The sequence below is a fragment of the Sturnira hondurensis genome, unplaced genomic scaffold (assembly GCF_014824575.4).
Source record: "Sturnira hondurensis isolate 20B ecotype Veracruz unplaced genomic scaffold, ASM1482457v3 Scaffold0014384, whole genome shotgun sequence".
Lineage (NCBI taxonomy): Eukaryota > Metazoa > Chordata > Mammalia > Chiroptera > Phyllostomidae > Sturnira > Sturnira hondurensis.
In genome coordinates, this window is record NW_028087015.1 from 17,798,327 (window position 1) to 17,819,508 (window position 21,182).

The 21,182-nt window shown below is 48.8% G+C and overlaps 1 protein-coding gene across 6 annotated transcripts in view; it reads left to right on the forward strand.

The window, feature by feature from the left end:
• Positions 1 to 303: 303 nt before the first annotated feature.
• TRIO (trio Rho guanine nucleotide exchange factor) overlaps positions 304 to 21,182 on the forward strand; it is a 328,151-nt gene continuing 307,272 nt past the window's right edge. For 3 of the 6 annotated variants that reach the window (XM_037063020.1, XM_037063018.1, XM_037063019.1), the window contains exon 1: positions 306 to 938. In XM_037063020.1, the coding sequence (XP_036918915.1) occupies positions 782 to 938 (157 nt within the window). In that variant the 5' untranslated portion in view covers positions 306 to 781. Of the gene's footprint in view, positions 939 to 21,182 lie in introns of all 6 variants that reach the window. The other 3 variants (XM_037063022.1, XM_037063017.1, XM_037063016.1) reach the window with 3 other exon arrangements.

Below are 21,182 nucleotides of genomic sequence, written 5' to 3' on the forward strand. Positions count from 1 at the left end.
ACGATTCGAGCGCTGGGAGGACTGTGCTGGCGGTGCGGGAGGGAGCGCCCGGTGGGGTACGCAACACCGGGCCCGGAAAGATCTGCCCCGGCGGCCTGAGCGCTCCCGCTCCCCCACGGGCCAGAGTTGCAGGGGATGAGCCTACGGAGCCAGGCTGCACGCTCCGGCAACAGCCCACCGGTTCTCCCAGCGCCCAGCCGCCCGGCGAGGCTCCGCCCCTCCCCAGGCCCCGCCCACCGCCAGGGCCCGCCCACCCACGGAGCCACGCTCGGGCCCCGGACGATGTTCGCCGGAAATTGCCGAAGCCCCTCTTTTTTCCCTTCCTCTCCTTTCCCTGCTCTCCCTTTTCCTTTCACCCGGGTTCCCTCGGCCGTGATTTCCCCCCTCCCCCTCCTTCCTTCCCCATTTGAAATCAAGATGGAGGCTCGCGGCTGCCCCCCGCGTCCGTGATCGCGGAGCTCCCGCCGGCCCCGGGCCCCAGCCCTCGCCACTGCGTGTCTCGCGCGGCGCGCGCCGCTGCCCGCGCTCCGGCCGGCGCCGCCGAGGCCGTGGCTCCGCGCCCCCGCCCCGCGGCCAGCTCGCGGCTCCCGGGCGGCGTCCTCGTCTATGTGGGCGCGCTCCGCGGGCCGAGCCGCCGCCGCCCGCCGCCGCCCCGGGGCTCTGCGTCCGCGCGCCGGGTGCGGGCAGCTGGGCGCTCAGCTCCGCCAGGCCCGGCGCGGAGCGGGCGGCGCGCAGCGCTAGGGGCGCGGGGACCGAGCCGGGCGCGGCCGCCGCCGCAGCCATGAGCGGCAGCAGCGGCGGCGCCGCCGCCCCCGCCGCGTCCTCCAGCCCCGCCGCCACGGCCAGCGCGGCGGGCTCCGGCTGCGGGGGCGGCGCCGGCGAGGGGGCCGAGGAGGCGGCCAAGGACCTGGCCGACATCGCGGCCTTCTTCCGATCCGGTGAGTGCAACTGCGGCGCGGTCGGTGCGCTCGGCCGACACCTCCGGGAGGCGCGGCTCGCGGGCCCCGGCGCGCCCGGCGCTCACACGCCTGTCGGGCCCGGCGCGCTCTCGCCCGGCCACTGCGCCCCTCACCGGGGCTCCGGGACCTGCAGCTGCGGGTCCCGCTACCCGCGCCGCCCTGCGCGCCGCGCCTCCGCGCGGACGCCGCCGACTCGTCCTTCCCCGCGCCCGCCCTGGTTCCAGAGTAAAACCTCCGGGTCTCCCGACTCCGGCGACCACAGCTCTGTGGGTTGCGGCGCCGGTTCTTTGTTTCTTTCTCTGGAGGGCCGAGGAGGGGGCGGCGGGGATGGTGAGGGCGGAGGCTCCAGTCCCGGAGGCCGGGCGGACGGGGGCGGCGGGCCCGGGCCGAGAAAAACGGGCTCTCAGCTCATCTGGGCTGGTCTCCGTGGCCGATTTGTACCTGGCCCTTCTTCGACCTCCTTAGCATCCAGGTTTCTTAGCTCGGCCCTCTAGCCTGTCACCTCCCCGGCCTCGGTCTACACTTCGGTGAAACGGGGCAGCCCTGAGACGCTGCCCGGGGGTGGAGGGAGGCGGCCGAGAAGAAGCTCGGTCGGCCGGGAGGCGAGTGAGCGATGGTCTCTGGGGGCGGCCCAGGAGGGATGTCTGGGAACATGGTGGCCTTGGGGGAGGCGCGGGGCGTGAGCTCCTGGGGAACTGCCTGGGTGGCTTGGAGGTGGAGGCAGTGCCAGGTGTCTCTCTGGCGAGGAGGGGGTGGCCGCGGGAGAGGCGTGCTTTGCGATCCGGAGGAGGCGCGGGGGGCGTGACAGGGCGTCCCCCGGCCCCCAGCGGCGGCGCCTCCTCTCTCCCGGCCCAGATCCCGCGTGAGCCGTGCCCGCATCCCCGCGCCCTCGCTCTCAGTCTTGTCTGCTCCCGCGCCCGGGCGGCGGCGGCGAAGCTGGCGGCCGCGGCTTCGGGACCTGCAGCCTGAAGAGCAGTGCCCGGAGGGCCAGGCGCGGGGCAGGGAGGACACCGGCTCGACGCTGGAGAGCCGAGGAAGGCGGGCCAGGTCCGGGCCGGGCGGGCGGGCGGGGTGCGCAGGGCGTGTGTGGGGTGCTGGTGGCGGCCCCGGCGGGACGGCTTGGCCGAGGCCGCTGGGGGAGCGGCTTGCCCTGGGGCGCGCGCCAGAGGTTGGCTGCTCTGTTTCTCTGTGGCCTTTTTCAAAATACAGTCCCTGGATTCGGTGAGATTACTTTGGTAATCGGGTCACACAGAGCAGATTTTAGCGGGAGAGCGATGGTCAGAGGCAGAAGTTAGCAGTAACAGTAGGTCCTGCTCTAGTACTGTCTTCCCCCTTGATTGCTTCATCTTTGCCAGGCGGGGTTATGTTTGAGTCAATTGAAGTTTAGTTGTGGCTGGGTGTGACATATGCCGACTCAACAGTGTCATTTTAAGGTTAATATAGTCCTCGGTGCTCCCTCTCCCCGTGAGGTCCGTGGAGAAAGTAAAGGTTTAAGAAAACGTGAGCTCGGAATGAAAGCCTTTTTCTTTTTGTGCGCGTAGCCGAATTGAGCAGTCCCTTCTTACTTCTTAATAGCAGAACTGGGTCGTCTTCCTTCATGCCCTGAAGCTAAAGTCTAGCCTGTCTTCTCTCTGACTCTGCCACCTATCACAAAATAATAGATTCTGTGCAAAGTTCAGCTCTCCTCAGAAAGCCTCCTGTGCTCTGCAGCCGGAATTTATGGTGCCTGCAAGACCAGGCTTTCTCACGTCTTCATTGTACGTGTTAGAGAAACCACTTCATGTTCGTAAGAGCCCCCACAGACAGCAGGTTGGACTGGACACCTGCAGTCAACTGGCTCCGTGTCAGTGTGGTGCTCCTTGGGGTTCATCTGGGGAGATAAATCTGCCGGTGGCCATGCCTAGGCCCAAGCTTGCTCCCAAGCCCTGACACCTGCTCGTGTTCATTTTGGGCCAGAACCAGACAGTGCCGCTCACTGGTTTGCTCCATTCTTTCACCCTCCAAAATGGTTTGACAAACCACCCTTCTAGTTGTTTGACTTGGAGTCAGGAGCTAGAGCAGATTTTAAGTAGGCAGCAGTTGTGCTGGCGGGTCCGGTCCCAGGGGTAGTCTGGAACATCTTTTAAAAGTGCTTCTGCCTCCTTTGGGCAGCTCTGGATTCCTGACCTAGATCTTGGCTCCAGCATCTAGGGCAGAGAAGTCTAGCAGAGGGTAGAGAGGGACCATTCAGTTGGATTGGTGGGGGTGGGGAGGGGGTTTGGTCTGGACAGATGAAGCAGAAGATCCTGGTGGGAAGTTCAGCTGGTAGAGCGGCTCAGACAGGGGAGCCTCATGGGCAGCTTCGATTGAATGTGGATGGCTGAATGGGGAGGTCAGTCCATTAGTAAAATGTGACATTCTTTCCTAAGATGTGGGGAGGCAGAAAACTGGTTGTTATCGACTGTGGTGGACATTTCCAGGTGTGGGCATTTTTCCAGGGTGTTTTTGAGCCTGGTACCTAAGATTGCCAGTGTGCTCTAGACACGGTGTTTCTACTCGTTTTTTCATTTCTCAGCCCTGAACTGTTTACTTGGCCACCTTATTTTCTTTCCTCCTTTATATTCCTTGTCTGCGCTGCATTAAATTTTATCTTTGTAGTCACACATTGAAAACTTGTACCCATAATTGGATGAGAGAAGGGGAAAGACTTTATAGTTAATAGGACTTTTAAACAATTGGAATGGGCTGCCATTGGATTTCTCCATCACTGGAAGTGCTTAAGCAGGGGCTATGCCCCCTGCTAAGGTCTGGAGTTGAGTCTGGGGAGATGGCTCAGGGCTGTTTCACCCTCTCATATCATGTGGCTCCCTCTGAGCCCCTAGTACCTAATGGCTGTTCTCTGCTTTTCTTTGGGTAGAGTGGGTCTTCAGAGCTGTGATTGCCTTTCCCCTCTGCCTGCCTACCTGATACACCCAGTGTCCACCTTCTTCCAGGTCTCACCTCGTATGCTGTCATTTCATTCTCCACTCAGGTCCTTGGCACAGAAACTTCTCGTTCATTTGGACAATCCTGACTCCCCTTTTATAGACCTGGCACTAGCAGGCAGGTCAGTTAGTGTTGAATTGAGCTGAAAAATGTGGTTATGGTGTGTTAAAGGGCAGCTGAGATTTTCTACAAGTGTTAGTGAATTTCAGACCTCACTTTTTTCTTTTGCACAGAGCTCAGTACCAAAAAGATAAAGCAGATTTCAAAACAAAAACAAAACAAAGCAATCCTCCCCAAACACACACACAACACCACAGAGGTGAGCCAGCACAGGCTTTTATTATTTAATATTATTTTTAATGCACAGATGTCTTTCAGGGAGCCTGAATGGCTTGCTCAGAATGCGTCTCCGGTTAGAAGTGAGGTCAGAGCTGGGAAGCACCCCTGGCGGGGGCGCTCTTTCCTGGATGCCTGTCACAGCCAGGACTCTGCTTACATTAGTTCTCAAACCCACTGGGACCAATCACTTTTATTGCCAATCTATTTTGGGGCTCTGTTCTTGTGGCAATAAATTATTCTTTCAGAGCTCTCTATTTAACCTTGCAAATGTATGTGCGTGTGTGGGTGCTTACATAAATGCAATATTTTTAACTTGCCTGGCATGTTTTAGGTTGGCATTAAATGAACGTGCAAAGAAGAAAGGCTTGTGGTTTTTCTGAAGTGTCATAGCCCATCGTGCTGGGTTTTTTCATCATTAAATCATTTTTGGGTCTCCTGGCAGCAGCCCTTCTCTTTGCAGTGGAATATGAGAAGGAAAGTGGGTCTGGTTCTTAAAGAGGGAGCCGCATGCATATCTTTCCACGTTTTGATATGATGGCTTCCTCATGGAAGATCAAAGGAAGAGTCTCTGCATGTTTATGCTGCTAACACCACGTAAGTAGCTGGCCTTCAAGCTTGCCAGGCTGCTTCTGTGTGCCTTTGCTGCCTGGCAGCTTTGGTCTTTGTGAGCACCAGTAATAATTATTATAGTATGGAGTTGGCCCTTGTTACTCTCAGTATTTTGAAAAGGGAAGATGAAAATGTCATTTGATAGTGAATGTTGGTATCTCGTGTTTCGGTGGCACAGTTTTAGAGGAAGCAAAGAGATAGCTAAAAAATAATCCTGTAAGTGACTTTCAAGAAATCAAAGAGCAGTAAAACAGTCATTGACAGAAACTTTTCATTGAGACCTTGTAAACTGACTAACTGATGTGTGATACTGTATTCCCTTTGCAGTTTGACTATCCCGTATTCAAATGAAGATTTAAAGGTAGCCATGTGAACCATTTAAATGACTAGCTAAGATTTAACTGAAGCCAAAGGTGCTATTGAAAATGAAGTGTGTAGTTTACTATGTTCTTCAAATGTGCATTAGAAACAGGTGATTAAGATGGTCTTTTTAGACCTTTTAAATATTATGATAAATTTGGGGTATGTTTTTAATGAAAAGTGAAAGATGCGTTTGAAGCTGTCATCTAAATCGGCTGTATGCGATACTTATTTTAAGTTTATGTACTTGACTCCCCTACTGAGAAACTAAAATTTTATCTCATGTTTTTGGCAGAATTCCAGAGTAAAGTCCAATTCTTACTCAATGGCCACACTTTACTCCCCAGTGAAATCACTTGCGTTGATAGGGATGGATTGTGCTTCACTGTAATATAAAGAGCAGTCTTCACGTCCCCTGTATTCCTCCTCAGTTCTGTAATGAATTGGTTTTTATTTCCCTAAGTGCATCGTCTTGACAGAGTTTTAGCAGCGCCGCTGGCAGGACCAGCGGCGACTCTGCGGACAGTGGAGGGCTGGAGTGGGAACACTGCTCTTCTGGTGGAAGCTGGTGGCATGCACTGACGTCCCTTCTCATTTCTTTCCCAACCAAGTGTTCAGCTGAGTAGACTGGGGCACTGACGGAGTGACTGCGTTACTTGTCTTGTGGAGGGAGACGCTGTCTTTTTGTCTTCTCCGTGCTCCGCAGTCCTGTTTGAGCTGGTGGTGGGCAGTGAACAGGGTGTGCCTCGGGTTTAAGAGGGGGTAAGAGGGACCAGGTGGTGCAGGGCAGAGGCCTCACTCTTGCCCTACTCCTGACTCTACCGATGGAGGTTCAGCAGAACAGAGGGTGTGGGTGTGAGCATGGACCAGGCATCTTCTCAGTGTCCCTAGCACTTAGCAGTTTCAGCTGGTGTTGATTCAGCTGGAGTCATTCTGGAATTTCTATTCCTATACCTCTGAACTGAGGGCAGAGAAGTGAAAAAGGAGCAAAGAGACAGGAATGAGACCAGGCCCTGCCTGCACTGCCTTGCTTTCTGCTGCCTTGCCCTCTCCTTCCATTCACACCTCCAGGGTGGAGGTGTTGCCTTTCAGAGCCTTTGCCTGCTTGCTGGCTGCGGTGCCCAGTCCCCACTGGACCCCAATTATCTACCACATCTGCCAGTCCTAAAGAGGAAGTAGACATCTGGCTCAAATTTCCAGTGTAGTCTCCCAACCTTTTGACATTATTAACCCTTATGTACAGACAGATAGCATTGCTGATGGAAAATCAGGTGCCTGTGTGTGTTTAATGATTAGCAGGTTTATATATATGTGTGTGTGTGTGTGTGTGTGTGTGTGTGTGTGTGTATATCCTTTTCCACTTCTCACTCACCAATGGAAACACTCCATTTGCTTACTGGATAGTTGTTACCCTGACTTCCTCTTTTGTGTTTCCTTTCCATATAAGGAAACCCTTTGAAACCCAAATTATTAATCACCTGTCCTCTGGGAAAGGTCTGTGTCCAGAGCAAGAGTATGAACTTCTCATCCAAGAGGCCAAGGTTGTTGAACTGCAGGAAGTAGAGTGCAGCCTCTGGGGTTTCTTCATAGAGACCCTGTAAGATGTGACCAGTGCCAGAAGTGCTGTGGAAAGATAGAACCTCGTTTTGGTGAAAAATAATATACTGGAGTTTTGGGGTACTGTTTTGATTAGCCACGTATCGACTCCTGTCTGGTTGGGAAGGATTGTGAAGTAATCTGTAAAGCAAATCTTGTATTTTGGAAGCATTACCCTATTTGGGATGTCTCATAAATTAGCACACATTAGCAATTACACCGACAGAAAGCTTTAATGAAAATATAGTCAACACAAAGAATAGGTGCTAGGTCTAGGATACTTTGAGTTAGTGGTATCCGTGTGAGTTAATCTGGTGCTGGCGGCTTCTTTTTCTTCTTCTTCTTCTTCTTCTTCTTCTTCTTATTATTATTATTACAGTGTATAGTCCTGTTTGGACAGCGATTGCACTTGGTTTCTCCTTAGGAAGTTTCCACAGGGTTTTTGGGCAGATGTGGACCCCTCAGTTGCAGAAAAGAGGTCCTTTACTAACCTGCTGCTGGGAGGGGCTGGCGTTGTTAGCATTGAAACAGTGTAGCTGTAAACTGATAAACTGTTACATCCATTCAATTACTGGTGATTGAAGGAAGGCAGTCAAAAGGCTACATACTATATGATTCCCCTTAGGTGACATTCTCTAAAAGACAGGACCACAGGGAGAGAACAGATCCGTTGAGTGCAGGGGGTTAGGGGTAGTGAGGCTGCGAATACAAAGGGCCAGTATGAGGGGCCTTTCGGGAGATGGTGGAGCTGGTTTTTTATTATTATTATTATGGCTGTGGTGATATGTATCAAAATTCACAGAACTTTACTGCCTCGCCTTCCCAAAGATCCAGTTTTACTATACATTAATTTTAAACCTAACGTTAAAGAAAGGCTAACAGCAAACGAGGAGTAAACATTTATTACAAACCAGACAAACAAACATGTACATAATAAAAAGGGCTCCTTCAAATCTGTAAGACAATCTCAAAGAGAAATAGGCACACAGACAATTCAAAGAAGTACAGGTGCCCGACGAGTAAATAGTCAGCCTTACTGGCAATCAGGGGAACACAGAAACCCACAAGGTACCAATAGAACCAACTCCAATGTAAGTTATTTCTCTAGGTCAAGAGGAACAAAGCTGAGCTATTTGGGAAAGATTTTCTGTTGATTTGAAAGATAGTAATGGTCACTCAGACTGCCCCATGTGGGACCAAACTTCCTGCAACTTCTAGGGGTGGTCTGGGGAGACTTTAAAGATAGTTGCAGCGAAATAAAGATCCTTTTCTTGGGTTCTGTAAGAAGTGTTAACTTGGGGAATCCATATGGCATATAAGCCAAGTCTGCAGACTGAAAAACAAAACTGTCTTTAGCTATAAATAGTCACCACTTTTCCTGGTTTAAAATTTCTGACTCAAGTGAGTTTTGCTGCTGTCCAGAGAGAAGAAGATAGAAAAAGAACAGTGTGTGCAGGATGGCCTGCGAGGCCTCGACATTCCTGGTGTGGGAGAAGGACTTTCTAGGGGCAGCTTTCCTTTGGCAGTTTGGGGGCTGCTCCTGCATTAGGATCTGCTTCCCTCCTGACTTTGCAGCGACCTGTTTCCCAGTATTGAGGATTAATGAGTGAATTCATAAAGTGGTAGTCCCCTCACTTACCATTCATAACCATAAAATACAGCTAGTCTTGAACTTGAGAAAAACACAATGCAAATTTAGAAGTACAATCCTTGAATATTTTTATGTAGTGTTTCTTGCTGTCTCTCTCACCCCGCTCCCCATCTGTGCATAGGTATGTGTATGGTTACTGGAAGGGTCATGAAACACCTCACCGTGAAGTTCTGTGGAGTAGGTGGTTTCAGTACAAGATGGAGTGAATGAACATGTTAGAGACTAATATTGGAATTGTGTTTTATTTACACTTCATCTCTGTTAAATTTTGCTGAAGAATTAGCAGAAGTAACTGGCAGAGTACATGCATCAAACTTTCTAGAATTTGCTTCAGTAGAATTTCGGGAAAAAATGTAGCGTGGTAACAATTAGATTTCCACCAGGTACAGCCGTGTATACAACATCACTGGAAATTGTTGGCTAGTCACCACAGTTTGCAGTAGCTGAGCCATTATGAAGAGGTTGTGGGATTTGGGATCCGTTTTAAAAGGACCCATGTCTCCCAGTATATAAGAAGTGACAGTATAAATGACACGTATGCTTTCAGGCAAAATACTTTAATTTGGATAATATGCATATGAAGTGTCTGTAAGAGGTTGGTCAAAGCAGCGCGCACACACACACACACACACACACACTTTCCATCTTCTATTCCTTTTGCTTAATTTCCTTTCTCACATTGATCCACATCTTCAAGGATTCCTGTCCTGCTCCCGTTTCTCACCTGCGGCCTGCGGGAGGGAGGACACGCCTGGGTCAGTTAGTCCTTCTTCTGCATGACAGCTGCAGTAGGATCAGCAGGAATAACAGTTTTGTCAGTGTTTGGATAACGTGATCAGTTTTACTTTTATTGGTAAATGATAAGGGCCAAAAACTACAATACCTCTATTGTTTATTCTGAAGGTACCCACACTTATTGGGAAAAAGTAGTTTGACTAGAATGTTGTTATAAATATTTCTACTTAACTAGTCTCACACAATAAAGTATTTAATGTTTAAATGTCTTAGTATCTTGGCACCCAAATAACTGGAATAAATTCCTCATTGGTCTCATACTAAATAAATAGATGTTTCTTGTTCATAGGCAGCTTTGTTTAAAAAAATTCATGATTACGAGAAATCCCATCCCTCACTGCCCTTTCTCACTGCCCTCAGTGGTGATAGGTGGTGTGCAGGGGACCATTAATAGCTCCAAGTTCCAGATTGCATAAAAGCAGGATACATTTCCCACTTTTATTTAGAGTCGTTTCACCTTCATCTACATTGTGTTGCACTTGCCCTATATATCTTGGGCTCAGGAGCCTGGAGAACCAGTGCTAATTTGGTGGTTTCCAGGCCATATATTTCCTCCCTGTGAGGGTTCAGATCAAATGTCCCCTGATGGGTTGCTGTGCAAGAGCAGCTTCTCATGGGAGAGGCTTCATGGGAGAGTCATTAAGTTTCAGCGGTTTGTTAGCTGGTCTGCTTACCTCTGTCTTTCCCAGTATGTAACTGTAGTCCATGAGATGCAAAATTTGCAGGAGTTATTGTTGAGCATTCCTCTCCTCTCCCATGGCCTTGTGCATTAGGTCCTGTCTCCCTTCTGCAGAGTTCAGCCTGTCTGTGAGATAGGACCTGGCCCCTGAACCAAATTGCTGGAAACCTTGGACTGTAATCTTTGTGCAGGATTGAGAGGGGGTCACTGTAAATTTCTGGTGACAACTTGCAGTGTGGATATGGGGCCTTTGGGGAGAAACTAGGATGCTGGGCAGTCATGCACTGGCCAGCTGGCCTCCCATGATTCTCCGCACTCTTGCTCTAGTCTAAACCTTTCACAGCTGCTTCCAGGGACTGATGAGGACTCTTGACACCAGGGGTCAGAGAACACCTTTGGACTTTCACTCCAGAAGGGAGTAAAATAAGCACGTGCAGAAAACAAACAAATGCCTGCTTGTAAGGTCAGAGGATGACATGTAAAATATGTCTGTTTTCTCCAAACGCCATTAATGCCAATTCTGTATTCCAAGAAAACCTGGCAAAGTCTCTCTTAACTGTTGTCTGTGCTACTGCCACCGCTTGCTACCATCTGAGCGCCCAGGACCCTGAATACCTACCGTGCAGGTGTTTTAGATACGTTTTCTCATACAAAACCAAATCTCTGCTCCCAGCAGGGGGATGCTGTGGCGCTAGAATGAAGATTCTGGCCTCTGGGGAGGCAGAATGACCTGCCCCAGGCTGCACTGTCATGTGGGCCTGAGCTGGAATGTAAACCCAAGGCTGCCAGACCTCAGTGCGCTGACACCCTTCCCACTCTGATGGAGGGACTGTAGGAATGACCCTCAGCGTCCCACAAGGCCCTGTGTTGTAATTTTCAAATCTTTAAAAGTGGATACGTATATCTTTGTGTGTTGAGGATCGAAGCTATAATTTACAAGTCTCACACCAAACAAGAGTTGAGTGGAAGATTCCAGGGTATAGCGAGCCCTTTTCTCATGTTGGTCCAGGCCCTATAATTTCATCTCTATGCCTTTCCTCTTCTCAGCTAATTAAAACTGATGTTCCATTTTACATAAATAACCCTAGTAACCCCAGCTATCTATTTGAGGCATGTGGCCATGTGAACTTTCCTGGCGTCTCCATCCCCCTGTCCCCTGCAAGTCCCTAGAGGAGTCCTGGTGGAAGTGTGGGTCCTTGCTGCCCTGGCCTGTGGACTTGGACTGAAGTGTTGGATAGGAAGTCTCTGTGGCCAGCGAGGCTGGCGGGGCGGGGGGGGGGGGGGGAATCTGGGACAGCCTGGAGAGGGTAGCCAGGGAGGGAAGTTTTGCAGCTATTGCTGTGTGTAAGGATTGCCAGGACTTCTTCCTTTCTTTTAGGAAGGGGACAGAGGTGGGGGGTGGGGTGGGGAGAGGGTGTAGTCTGCTAGGCTGCTCTTTCGGGGACAGTTTTGTAAGGTGGGTGTGGTGGCTCCTGGGTTCTCTCTGTATAGCTATTTGTTGCAGCCACTCACTGCTTTGATGTTATTCATCGAAACGTGGATGACCATGTGTGGTCATGGAGAATGGAGTTATTTTTCACTGTTTTCTTTCAGTGGGAGAATTCCCAGGCCTGTGTTTTAGGATTTTCCTTCTGTGGGGTGCGTTTTTGTCTGTCGCAACCCATCCAGCCCCTCTCACCCTGGTAGCTTGTTTCTGGGGTGCTCACGCGGGTTCCCCCCACCACGCCACACTGGGGACACGGTCTGCTACGTGTCTCTGAGGAAGTCCCCGCCTGCCTGGCCCTGCAGTGGTTTAGTCAGAGGGTGGTGGAGATGCTGACATTGTACAGCTGGAAGGTTTGTCACAGTCTAAAAAGTTATACTTTTTGTTTTCTCCTAGTTTGTTCTAGGAGTTTCCTGTGTTTCAAGGTGTTTTTTTGTTTGGTTAATTCTTGCTTTTTAAGTGTGTGGATTAAAAGCCTGCTGTTGAGTGTGGGATTGTGTTGCTTTTGACTTAGGCTCAAGTTCGTGTTAACTTAGTCTAATTCAGATTTCACTGTATGGGTTTTGGCTGTTGCGTCGATCCGTGTCTTCATTGTTGGTTGTTTTTTTCTTTTTATTTATTTATTTATCTTTAGAGGGGAAGGAGAGAGGGAGAGAAACATCAATGTATGGTTGCCTTTCGTGCGTCCCCTGCTGGGAGTTGGCCTGCAGGGAACCGGCCTGCAACCCAGGCATGTGCCCTGACTGGGAATCGAACCGCGATCCTCTGGTTCGCAGGCCTGCGCTCAATCCACTGAGCTACAGTGGCCAGAGCAAGCTGTTTTTTTTTCTTCTGCGGGGAGGTGAGTTTGTTGTGAAAAGTCACAACTCATGGTCAAAGGAGCAGGAACTCAGACTCAGATCTCCCAAGTGTGACTGTTCACTGGGGTGGTTGTCCCCCCCCCACCCTCCTAAACTGGAGTGCATACTCACACATGCACACACACACATGCACACACATATGCACACACATATATGTCCATATGTGTGTGCATCACAGATAATTCGCATATTGTTTTGTTTCTGAACCATTTGAGAGTAAGTTGCAAAGGTGACAATGATGCCTTTACATCTAAATGGTGGTTTGATATGTATTTTCTAAGCACAAGGACATTCCCTTCAATAATGATCCAAATCAGGAATCAATTTTGCTATAATATTACTGTCTAAATCCACTGACTTTGATACAGTTTTACCAATTGTTCCAGAAACATCCTTTGGCAATTAATATTTGTGGTTCAGGATTCTGTCCAGGATCAATATTGTATTTAATTGTTGTCTCTGGTTTTCTTTAACCTGGAATGTTTTTTCCAGTCTGTCTGTCTTGTTACCTTAATATTTTTGAAGATTACAGTCAGTTCTGTTGGAGACCATCCCTCCGTGTGGGCTGCAGGAGCCCTCGTGACTGGCTTCTGTTGTGCCTTTCTGCCGGGAGGGCTTTGTCCTCCCTGGGACACCCGGTCAGGGCCAGAGCTGTCAGCTGTCCCACTGTGGGAAGTCCGCTTAAGTCATTTGGTTCAGGTGGTGACGACCAGGTTTCTCCACTCTGGTTTCCCCTTGTAATTAGTGTTTCGTGGGTAGATAATTTGAGACTCTGTAAAACCAGGATCTTTGCTGACTTTTATGTGCTGGGTTTTATTAGTAGCATCCATTAATGATTTTTGCCTGAATCTGTGACCATGATGGGTGCACAATGGTGTTTTTTCTAACTTCATCATGTCTTCTGTATTTCGCTGCCTTTCTCCCGTAAGGAGGAGCTTTTCCTTGTGCCCCACATACTTACTGGTATGTGTCTGTCCTCATGGATTCCTATCTTACTCAGTAGGTTATAGTTTTTTGCTATCATTATTGAGTTTGATGTTCAGATTGTTCAAGATTTGGCCAGTGAGAGTCCTTTCAGCCTCATTCCTTTATCTTTTGTAACCTGTCCCCATCATTTTTTGAGTCCTTTCTTATGTCCTGACACACAAGGTGTTCTGGGCTTATGTTGTACTTCCCTTGCTCCAGCCGTGGAATCAGCCATTTCTCCAAGGAGCCCTGTTCATGAACACAGAACGGTATTTGGAAACATGATCTGGGCTCATCGCTATAGAGGTGCCGTTGCATTTAGAACCTCTCAGTGGACAGAGCTAGGAAGTGTGGTGTGTGTGTACGTACATGCACATATACATATATGCACATAAATGTACATATTTTCGTGTATGAATACATATCTCTTGCCTCGCTTATCTATTTATAATCGAGCCCATGGGTTTATACTCCTGCCTTCAATTCCAGTCCAGCGTCATGGGGTGCGTTTTAGTCTGCCCTTGTCTATATTTGTGATCCCCTTTTTGACAGCGGAGGCTCCCTTTATCCTCCGTATCTTTATGGAGTTACTCAGTCCTGGTACATGCAGAAAGTCATTTCAAAATGCTAACCCATGCCACTGTGGTAAACGAACCTACATCTTCCCGTTTAAACTATTCAAATCAGCAGTTAGTGGTCAGCTTCTGTTCAGCTCAGTGCCCGTCAGTCCGTCATCTCGAGAGCACAGATGAAGTAGTGTGTGGGGACTGTCCAGGGGCGTGTTTGAGAGAAGAGCTGCCAGATGCCATCGACAGCTCACTTGCTGGTCGTGTTGATGCTCACATTTGAAAAAGAAGGGGTTGCCCCAAAAGAAAGATTAATTCCTAGTAAGTGCAACTCATAAACACCACACCCGTTGTGGCCAAGTTAATCATCTTCACCTGCTGCAAGGGCTCATTTCTGACAGAGGGGAAGAAAAGGCAAGCGTTGAGTTAGTAAGACTGTGTGAAGGGAGGTGGGGGACGGAAAGGAGTGGATGTGTGGTGGGACCAGGAGGGTGGGAAGGTCTTTTCTCATTTTCTCACTGCATTCTGTGAGGGGGGTGGAGCGGAGTTGTGTTGGAGTCAGTCATGAGTCATGGCTTGAGAGACTCTTGCTCGCTGCCCTTCATCGACTCCATGTTTCTTCCCAGAAACCAGCCGCAGTGAGTTTAAGACAGCCCGTGGTGTCTGCGGTGGTGCGGGGTTTCTGGGAAGTGTGCGCGCACTCTGTCCTAGAAGTCACGGACCAGTGAGTGCCGATCGTGTGCTACAGGCAAAACGAGTGTTTGCTGTTTGGTGTTTTTCTTTGTTCAGAGTGACATAGAACACAGGCCCTTGAGTGGGGGAGAAAGTCTCAACGTCCCCTATTGTGTTCTGTAATTTCCGGAAGCGTCCACATGCCTGCTAGGTCGCGTTCTAGAAAATTTGGCCTCTACTTCTAGAAGCCCTTCCTACAGCGAGACTTTTTAGCAAGAAAGAAGAGTCATGATTTTCTTATTAGTATTTTAAAGGGAAAAGGCTTTTTTAATGTTTGGAAAATTTGGAGAGTAAAAGGTCATGAGGCGAGAAAGCGGGAATGACTGCTAATAGGCCAGGCCCTCGGGGGAGTGTCTTGGGTTGTTGACGTTCTGAGATTAGCCAGTGGTGGTGGTCACACAGCCTGTGACTATACTAAAAGCCACTGAACTGTACACTTTAAAATGGGGACTTTTATAGTATATGATATCTATCAATAAAAAAAGAAAACAGATCATGGCTAAATAGGCAGTGTATTTCAGGTTCTTAAACAGCTTCATTTACTGAGTGCTTACTACACACCAGCTACTAATCTTCATAGCTCCCTGCAAGGAAGGTACGCAGTGACATCTAATTTTATACGTGAGGAGGGGAGCTCAGAGACCTTTTTAAAAACTTGCTTCAGATCACTAGCTGTGAGGGACAGGTGTAAGGACGCCTAGTGCACATTGGTGTCCTGGGTGGAAAGGAGGCTTTGCCTGCCTCCTGCTGTGCCACGCGTATCGCGCGGAGATTTCTGACTGGCGTTTGGGGAGCTTTCTGCTTCCCTTCGTTTCGGTGTCAGGGAGGAAAAAAAGGAATCACCTCTATTTGAAAGAGGGCATTGTGGAAGATCTGCCTGGGCTTCACTGATGATCTGATGGTGTATTTGGTGATTTCTTAGAGCACTTCGGATCAACTATCCCATTAAAAGTTTCAGGGCGTCTCAGTCTTGAAAAGAAAAGAGCAGACTTTGCCTCCCAGTAGGTGGAGTATTTGGGGACAGTGACTGGCACTTCTGAAATGGTTCAAGGTGATGATACTTTAGTCTTCCTAATAAAGGTCTGGGAAAGGTGCAGGCAGAGGCAACTTTGTGAGGTCCTCCTTCTGAGGATTGTTGAGAATTGCGGCCAGGGCTCTCCTGCTGGCGTTAGTTCTTTGCCCTTGAACCTTGGACTTAGTTAGCTCTGCTCACTCACAAACGTGAGCCAGACCTAGAGTAAGAGAGAAACTATTGATTTGCATAGAAACTGTATTGATTTGCATAAAATCGCATATGCTGTGTTGCAAGAATTTTTATTGTGCCTGTTTTAGAATTGAGTTGACACTTCACCCAGAGTAGTTTAGCTTCACTCAAAAGGAGACATCTCAGAAAGAAGAATTTGTGTGACTTTGAAATGACTTTTGGGCATAGTCCTTGAAAGAAATGAACCACTGAAGAATNGCGTTTGGGGAGCTTTCTGCTTCCCTTCGTTTCGGTGTCAGGGAGGAAAAAAAGGAATCACCTCTATTTGAAAGAGGGCATTGTGGAAGATCTGCCTGGGCTTCACTGATGATCTGATGGTGTATTTGGTGATTTCTTAGAACACTTCGGATCAACTATCCCATTAAAAGTTTCAGGGCGTCTCAGTCTTGAAAAGAAAAGAGCAGACTTTGCCTCCCAGTAGGTGGAGTATTTGGGGACAGTGACTGGCACTTCTGAAATGGTTCAAGGTGATGATACTTTAGTCTTCCTAATAAAGGTCTGGGAAAGGTGCAGGCAGAGGCAACTTTGTGAGGTCCTCCTTCTGAGGATTGTTGAGAATTGCGGCCAGGGCTCTCCTGCTGGCGTTAGTTCTTTGCCCTTGAACCTTGAACTTAGTTAGCTCTGCTCACTCACAAACGTGAGCCAGACCTAGAGTAAGAGAGAAAGTATTGATTTGCATAGAAACTGTATTGATTTGCATAAAATCGCATATGCTGTGTTGCAAGAATTTTTATTGTGCCTGTTTTAGAATTGAGTTGACACTTCACCCAGAGTAGTTTAGCTTCACTCAAAAGGAGACATCTCAGAAAGAAGAATTTGTGTGACTTTGAAATGACTTTTGGGCATAGTCCTTGAAAGAAATGAACCACTGAAGAATTTTGTTCTCTGTAGTGTTTGAAACCTGCCCCTGATTCTGTGTATTGAAAGTGTATGAAGCAAGTTGGGTTTTGTCTGCTGTGGGGTGTACCTGTGAGGGACCGAAGGGACTGGAGCTCCGGCCAAACGAGCGCCTCCCTGCTGGCCAGTGACCTTGTTACGCTGTTTGGTCTGTCATCTTTGTTTCTGAGTTTCAAATGCCCAGCTCAGAATCATTGAATACTCAGCACTTGAAGTGGTTTCATCTTCAAAGGACTTTGTGGGCATTCTTTAATGTGCGTGGCACTGTGGACTGAGTGAACTGTTTACCCTTTGGGCAGTGTCAATATGCCAGGTGCCTTACAGCTAGAGAAGATGAAAATGTTCTGGCCACCAGGAGTTTATGTTCTAAAGAGACAAGATGATTAGGCAGATCCTCTTCTGGCCTCTTTTAAAAATGTACTGGGGAATAATATAGAGTTAAAATTATAACAGGTGATCAACTAGCTCAAGTCTGCCTAATTGAAATTGTTCTCAAGGTGAAAACAAAATTTGAGATGCTCTTAAAAAGACAGAGTATTGGAGTTCTCATTTATCGCACATTTATTGATTTATGTTGATATGTGTAGTATTTTTCCAATGTCGCAGTTGAGGATTTTGGTAGAGTAGGGCAGAATCATTTTCAGTTCTATTTCTACTTCCCCCAAATCCTCTTTTTCTTTTGATGATACTTTGTAACCAAGGCCAGAGTTGAATCCCAAACGCAAATTGTTGAATTTCAGACCTGGTCCATTAATTTGCCTTATCTGGGCCGGCCTCAGTTGAGAGAAGCTCCTAGACTTCTTGCCGGTCAGCTTCTCAGGCCCCCATTACACACCCAAGTCTGTGTACGTGCTCTTGAACCTGTCTTTGTATTGGGTGTTCCCCCCTGGGTTTCCCTAACTGACTCAGCTCAGGCATCACTTCCTTTAGGAAACTGCTTGTCTGCCCTGGGCTGGCCTGGGCTGGCCTGGCCTGGCCTCGCTGGTCATCAGCGTTGACGTGGTACCTTGTGGAGACTACCTCCTGGTTCTGGTGCCTTTGGGTTGTTCTTTGTGAGGTGAGGTGCCAGGCCGCTGGCTCAGGGCAGGCCCCCAGCCCAGGGCAGGCCCCTAGTAGAGTCTGGTTGTGATTTACACCCATGGTTCCTTTACCCAGGCTGTTCCAGAATTGCCTGGGAAGTTTTTAAAAAGTACAGATTTCCTAGAGATTCTGACTTAGTAGCTAGAACCAGGCCCTGGACTCTGTATTTTGAAAAAATACAGACCCCTGCTGGGAGGTCAGCTGCACAGCCGGGTTTAGGCACCGCTGCGCTTTGTCCACACATATGGGATGTGGGTTGCAGGATTGCGGCCACTCTGTAAGGCGTGATACGTGTCGTTTGCAAAATTGTTCTCATTGACACCTGTGGACGGAATGGAGGAAGAGGATTCTGGCGGTTTATGACAGGGACATCCTGCCTGCCGAAGGAAAAGATCTTGGCTCATGGAGGAGCTCACCGACCAGTCTGGCTTTCTCTGTGTGAACAGACTGAAGGCACAAGTGGCCCTCCAAACTAGCATTTGAAGTCACCGTGTTGCCATGGAGATGTTATGTGGTGTTGAAGGAGATGAGAGAATCACATCGTAAATTATCAGAACAGATGGCTTGTAATTTAACACTTTCCTCGCCCATACTCTTTGTACTGTTACTTGAGAACATTTAAAAATACCAGTTCTTACTTTGTTTTTTTACCTGTAAAAATGCTGGAGTTCAAAGATTTTAAATGGGTATTTCATGTGCCACAGACACAATATAGAGGGACAGTGATGGAAGTGTGGGGCCCTCTTTTGCTTTGCTTTTAGAGCCCACATGTAATTTGCTCCTTTCCCACCCCCCATGCTACATATAGAATTCATACTCTCCATTATGTTTTTGATAGCACCAGTCTGGGATAATTTTTATCTCCTGGCCTGATAGTAATTGAGACGTGTTCACGAACGAATGAAAAGATCACGCAGGTTCACTTCCAAGGTGTTTTATATGTGATCAAGCCGTGTGAAGGGTGGCTCCTTCAGGAGGCCCGCACTGCAGTGTTCCGTCTCTGGTCTAGTAGGAACTGCAACCCGACGGGAGTTCTGACGCAAACCCACGAACCCACACAGATGCGCGCACAGAGTGGCTTAGCATGTACGTGTGTAAGTGACCAGCGTGGGTGTGTCTCTGAACCACTTCAGCTTAAGGAAGTGATAATCTTAGTGTAATTTAAAAATTCTGTAGAACTTATATTGTTTTTAAGTACTTGTAGTAAAACATATGTTTGACCTATCTTTAGATTTTTATTCCTGCATTCTTTTTTTCTTCTTTTATTATATTTTACTGGTTGTGGGAAAGGATTCCGGAATCTTGTCAGGTTGTCATCTCTTCGTACATTTTCATGACTTTTTAATCATGTGACATACGTGAACAGTTTCTTGCAAAGAAACTTGCGAAGACACTGGGAAGAAGCAAGTTTTCTAGTCTCCAGACAGTTTCTGAGTTGCTTGTAAGTAAACGTGTAAACTGAGTCCAGGCGGTGAGAGCATGGGGCCCTTCTCCTGGGTCCTTCTCCACCGAAGGAGGACTCTGCGCTGGCGTGTGCTGCTGGCATCGGTGGGGGCTCCTAGTGCCACTCGGCAGTGGACCCCGACAATTTTAAAAGTGCTTGGTAATAATATTTGTAAAATCTGTAAAACAGTTTTATCAGGGGACCCAGAGCCATTATAGGAGTGAGGGGAGAAAAATGTGTGATGAAGCCTTAATGTCTTTGATGAGCACGGACACCATTGACAGGGTTGACAGAACTGTCTGGGGACTGTCCTGTCTGCTAGCACCAGCTTGAATGAGTGGGTATGAAGTTGCCCAGGTACCAAAGTGCATGGCTGGGGGGGCGGAGGTGAGTTGGCTCCCTAAAGCTGCCTGTCGTGGACAGTGGTGAGGCTGACAGCAGGGTCTGCCCGGATCCAGTTTGCATCGAGGGCAGGAGGGTGGCCAAGCCCAGGATCTGGTTTTCCTCAGACTGTTTTAGGGTGAGTGGACGACCTCCCCTGGCCATCTGGGTTTGGAGAGTCACCAGGTGGCTCTCCGTGTGCTTATTTCTCATCAGGAGGGAAGTCTACTCTCTGGCCTTTGGTTGGGTTGGAATGAATTCTGTTTGTCCTCAACTAGCCCACTGGTGTTGATGTGATTGTCTTTTTCCTTTTTAAAAAATATATCATTTGTTTACATTTAGAGAGGAAGGAAGGGAGAAAGGGGGGAGAGAAACATCGATGTGAGAGAGAAGCATCAGTTGCTTGCCCCTCATACGTGCCCCAAGCAGGGACTGAACCCTCAACCCAGGCATGTGTCCTACCTAGAATCAAACTGGTGACCTTTTGCTTTACAGGATGATGCCCGTCCAACTCAGCCACAGTGGTCAGGGCTCTTTCTCCTTTTAAGAATCCCCTAAAATTATTCCCTTGTCTGTCAGTTACCTCTGCAGGAGGAGTTGCCTTATTGGAGTTCTGCATGTTTGATCCAAATTCAGCGTTTCGCGTACAGGCCCCGGGCCCTGAAGTGTCACTGTCATTTTACCTGTTGAATCGCTGGTCAGCAGCACTGAGGGCGCATGTGATGGAGAGCCATGGGCAGCAGAACACGTGGGCCCTTTCCAGTGGGCCCTTGGATAAACAGGGGTTGTGCAGCCAGTAGCCACCTCTCAGTCCAGGACGGGTGCTCAAGAAAAATGAGTGGATGAAAGCAACCCTGACCCTGCTCTCACCAGCTTTATTTTATTTATCCTTCTTGTTGAGCATCTGTCTTTCTGAGTCTCTGAGCCCCCTTGCACTTTCAGGGGGACTTTCCTCTGTTTAGGAGAGTGACTCACCCAGAGGTCATCCTCACAGCTGCAGCCCTTCCCAAAGAGAATTCTGTCCACCCAGAAATAAGCTTGTCAGTGCCTCCCCCACCCCCCCACCCCCGCTAGACTTCGTTTAGCAGTATCCTTCTTAGTCCTCTGTCTCTAGTTTTCCCAGCTTTCAGAGGTGGTACAAATCAGCCAGAATGGGATAGGTAATGGCTGCTAGGGGTGCAGGTGTTTGATTGCAGGCTTGTTAAATTGACAAACACCTTTTTTTCCTCACTAAATGGGCTGTTAATCTTTCTCTCTCTTTTATTCTTGTTTTCCCCATTTCTTCCCTTTTCCTTGACTTCTCTTGTATTTCTTCTTTGACCACTAAAGAGGGACAGAGCTGCTGACCACCATGCTACCCTGTGTTGGAGGCAATCAGAGACGAGAGTTTGATTTCTGGGGCGGGACTTCTGGAGAGTCTAGACTGTGCCCTGGCACCTGCGTGTGCTGCCCTCAGAGGCGCCCACTGCCCCTCTGTCCGAAGGCCCCTCCATCTGAGACATCTGTGTGTCCCCTCTTGCCTGTACTCCCGTGCCTCTTCACTGCGCATGGGCGCTG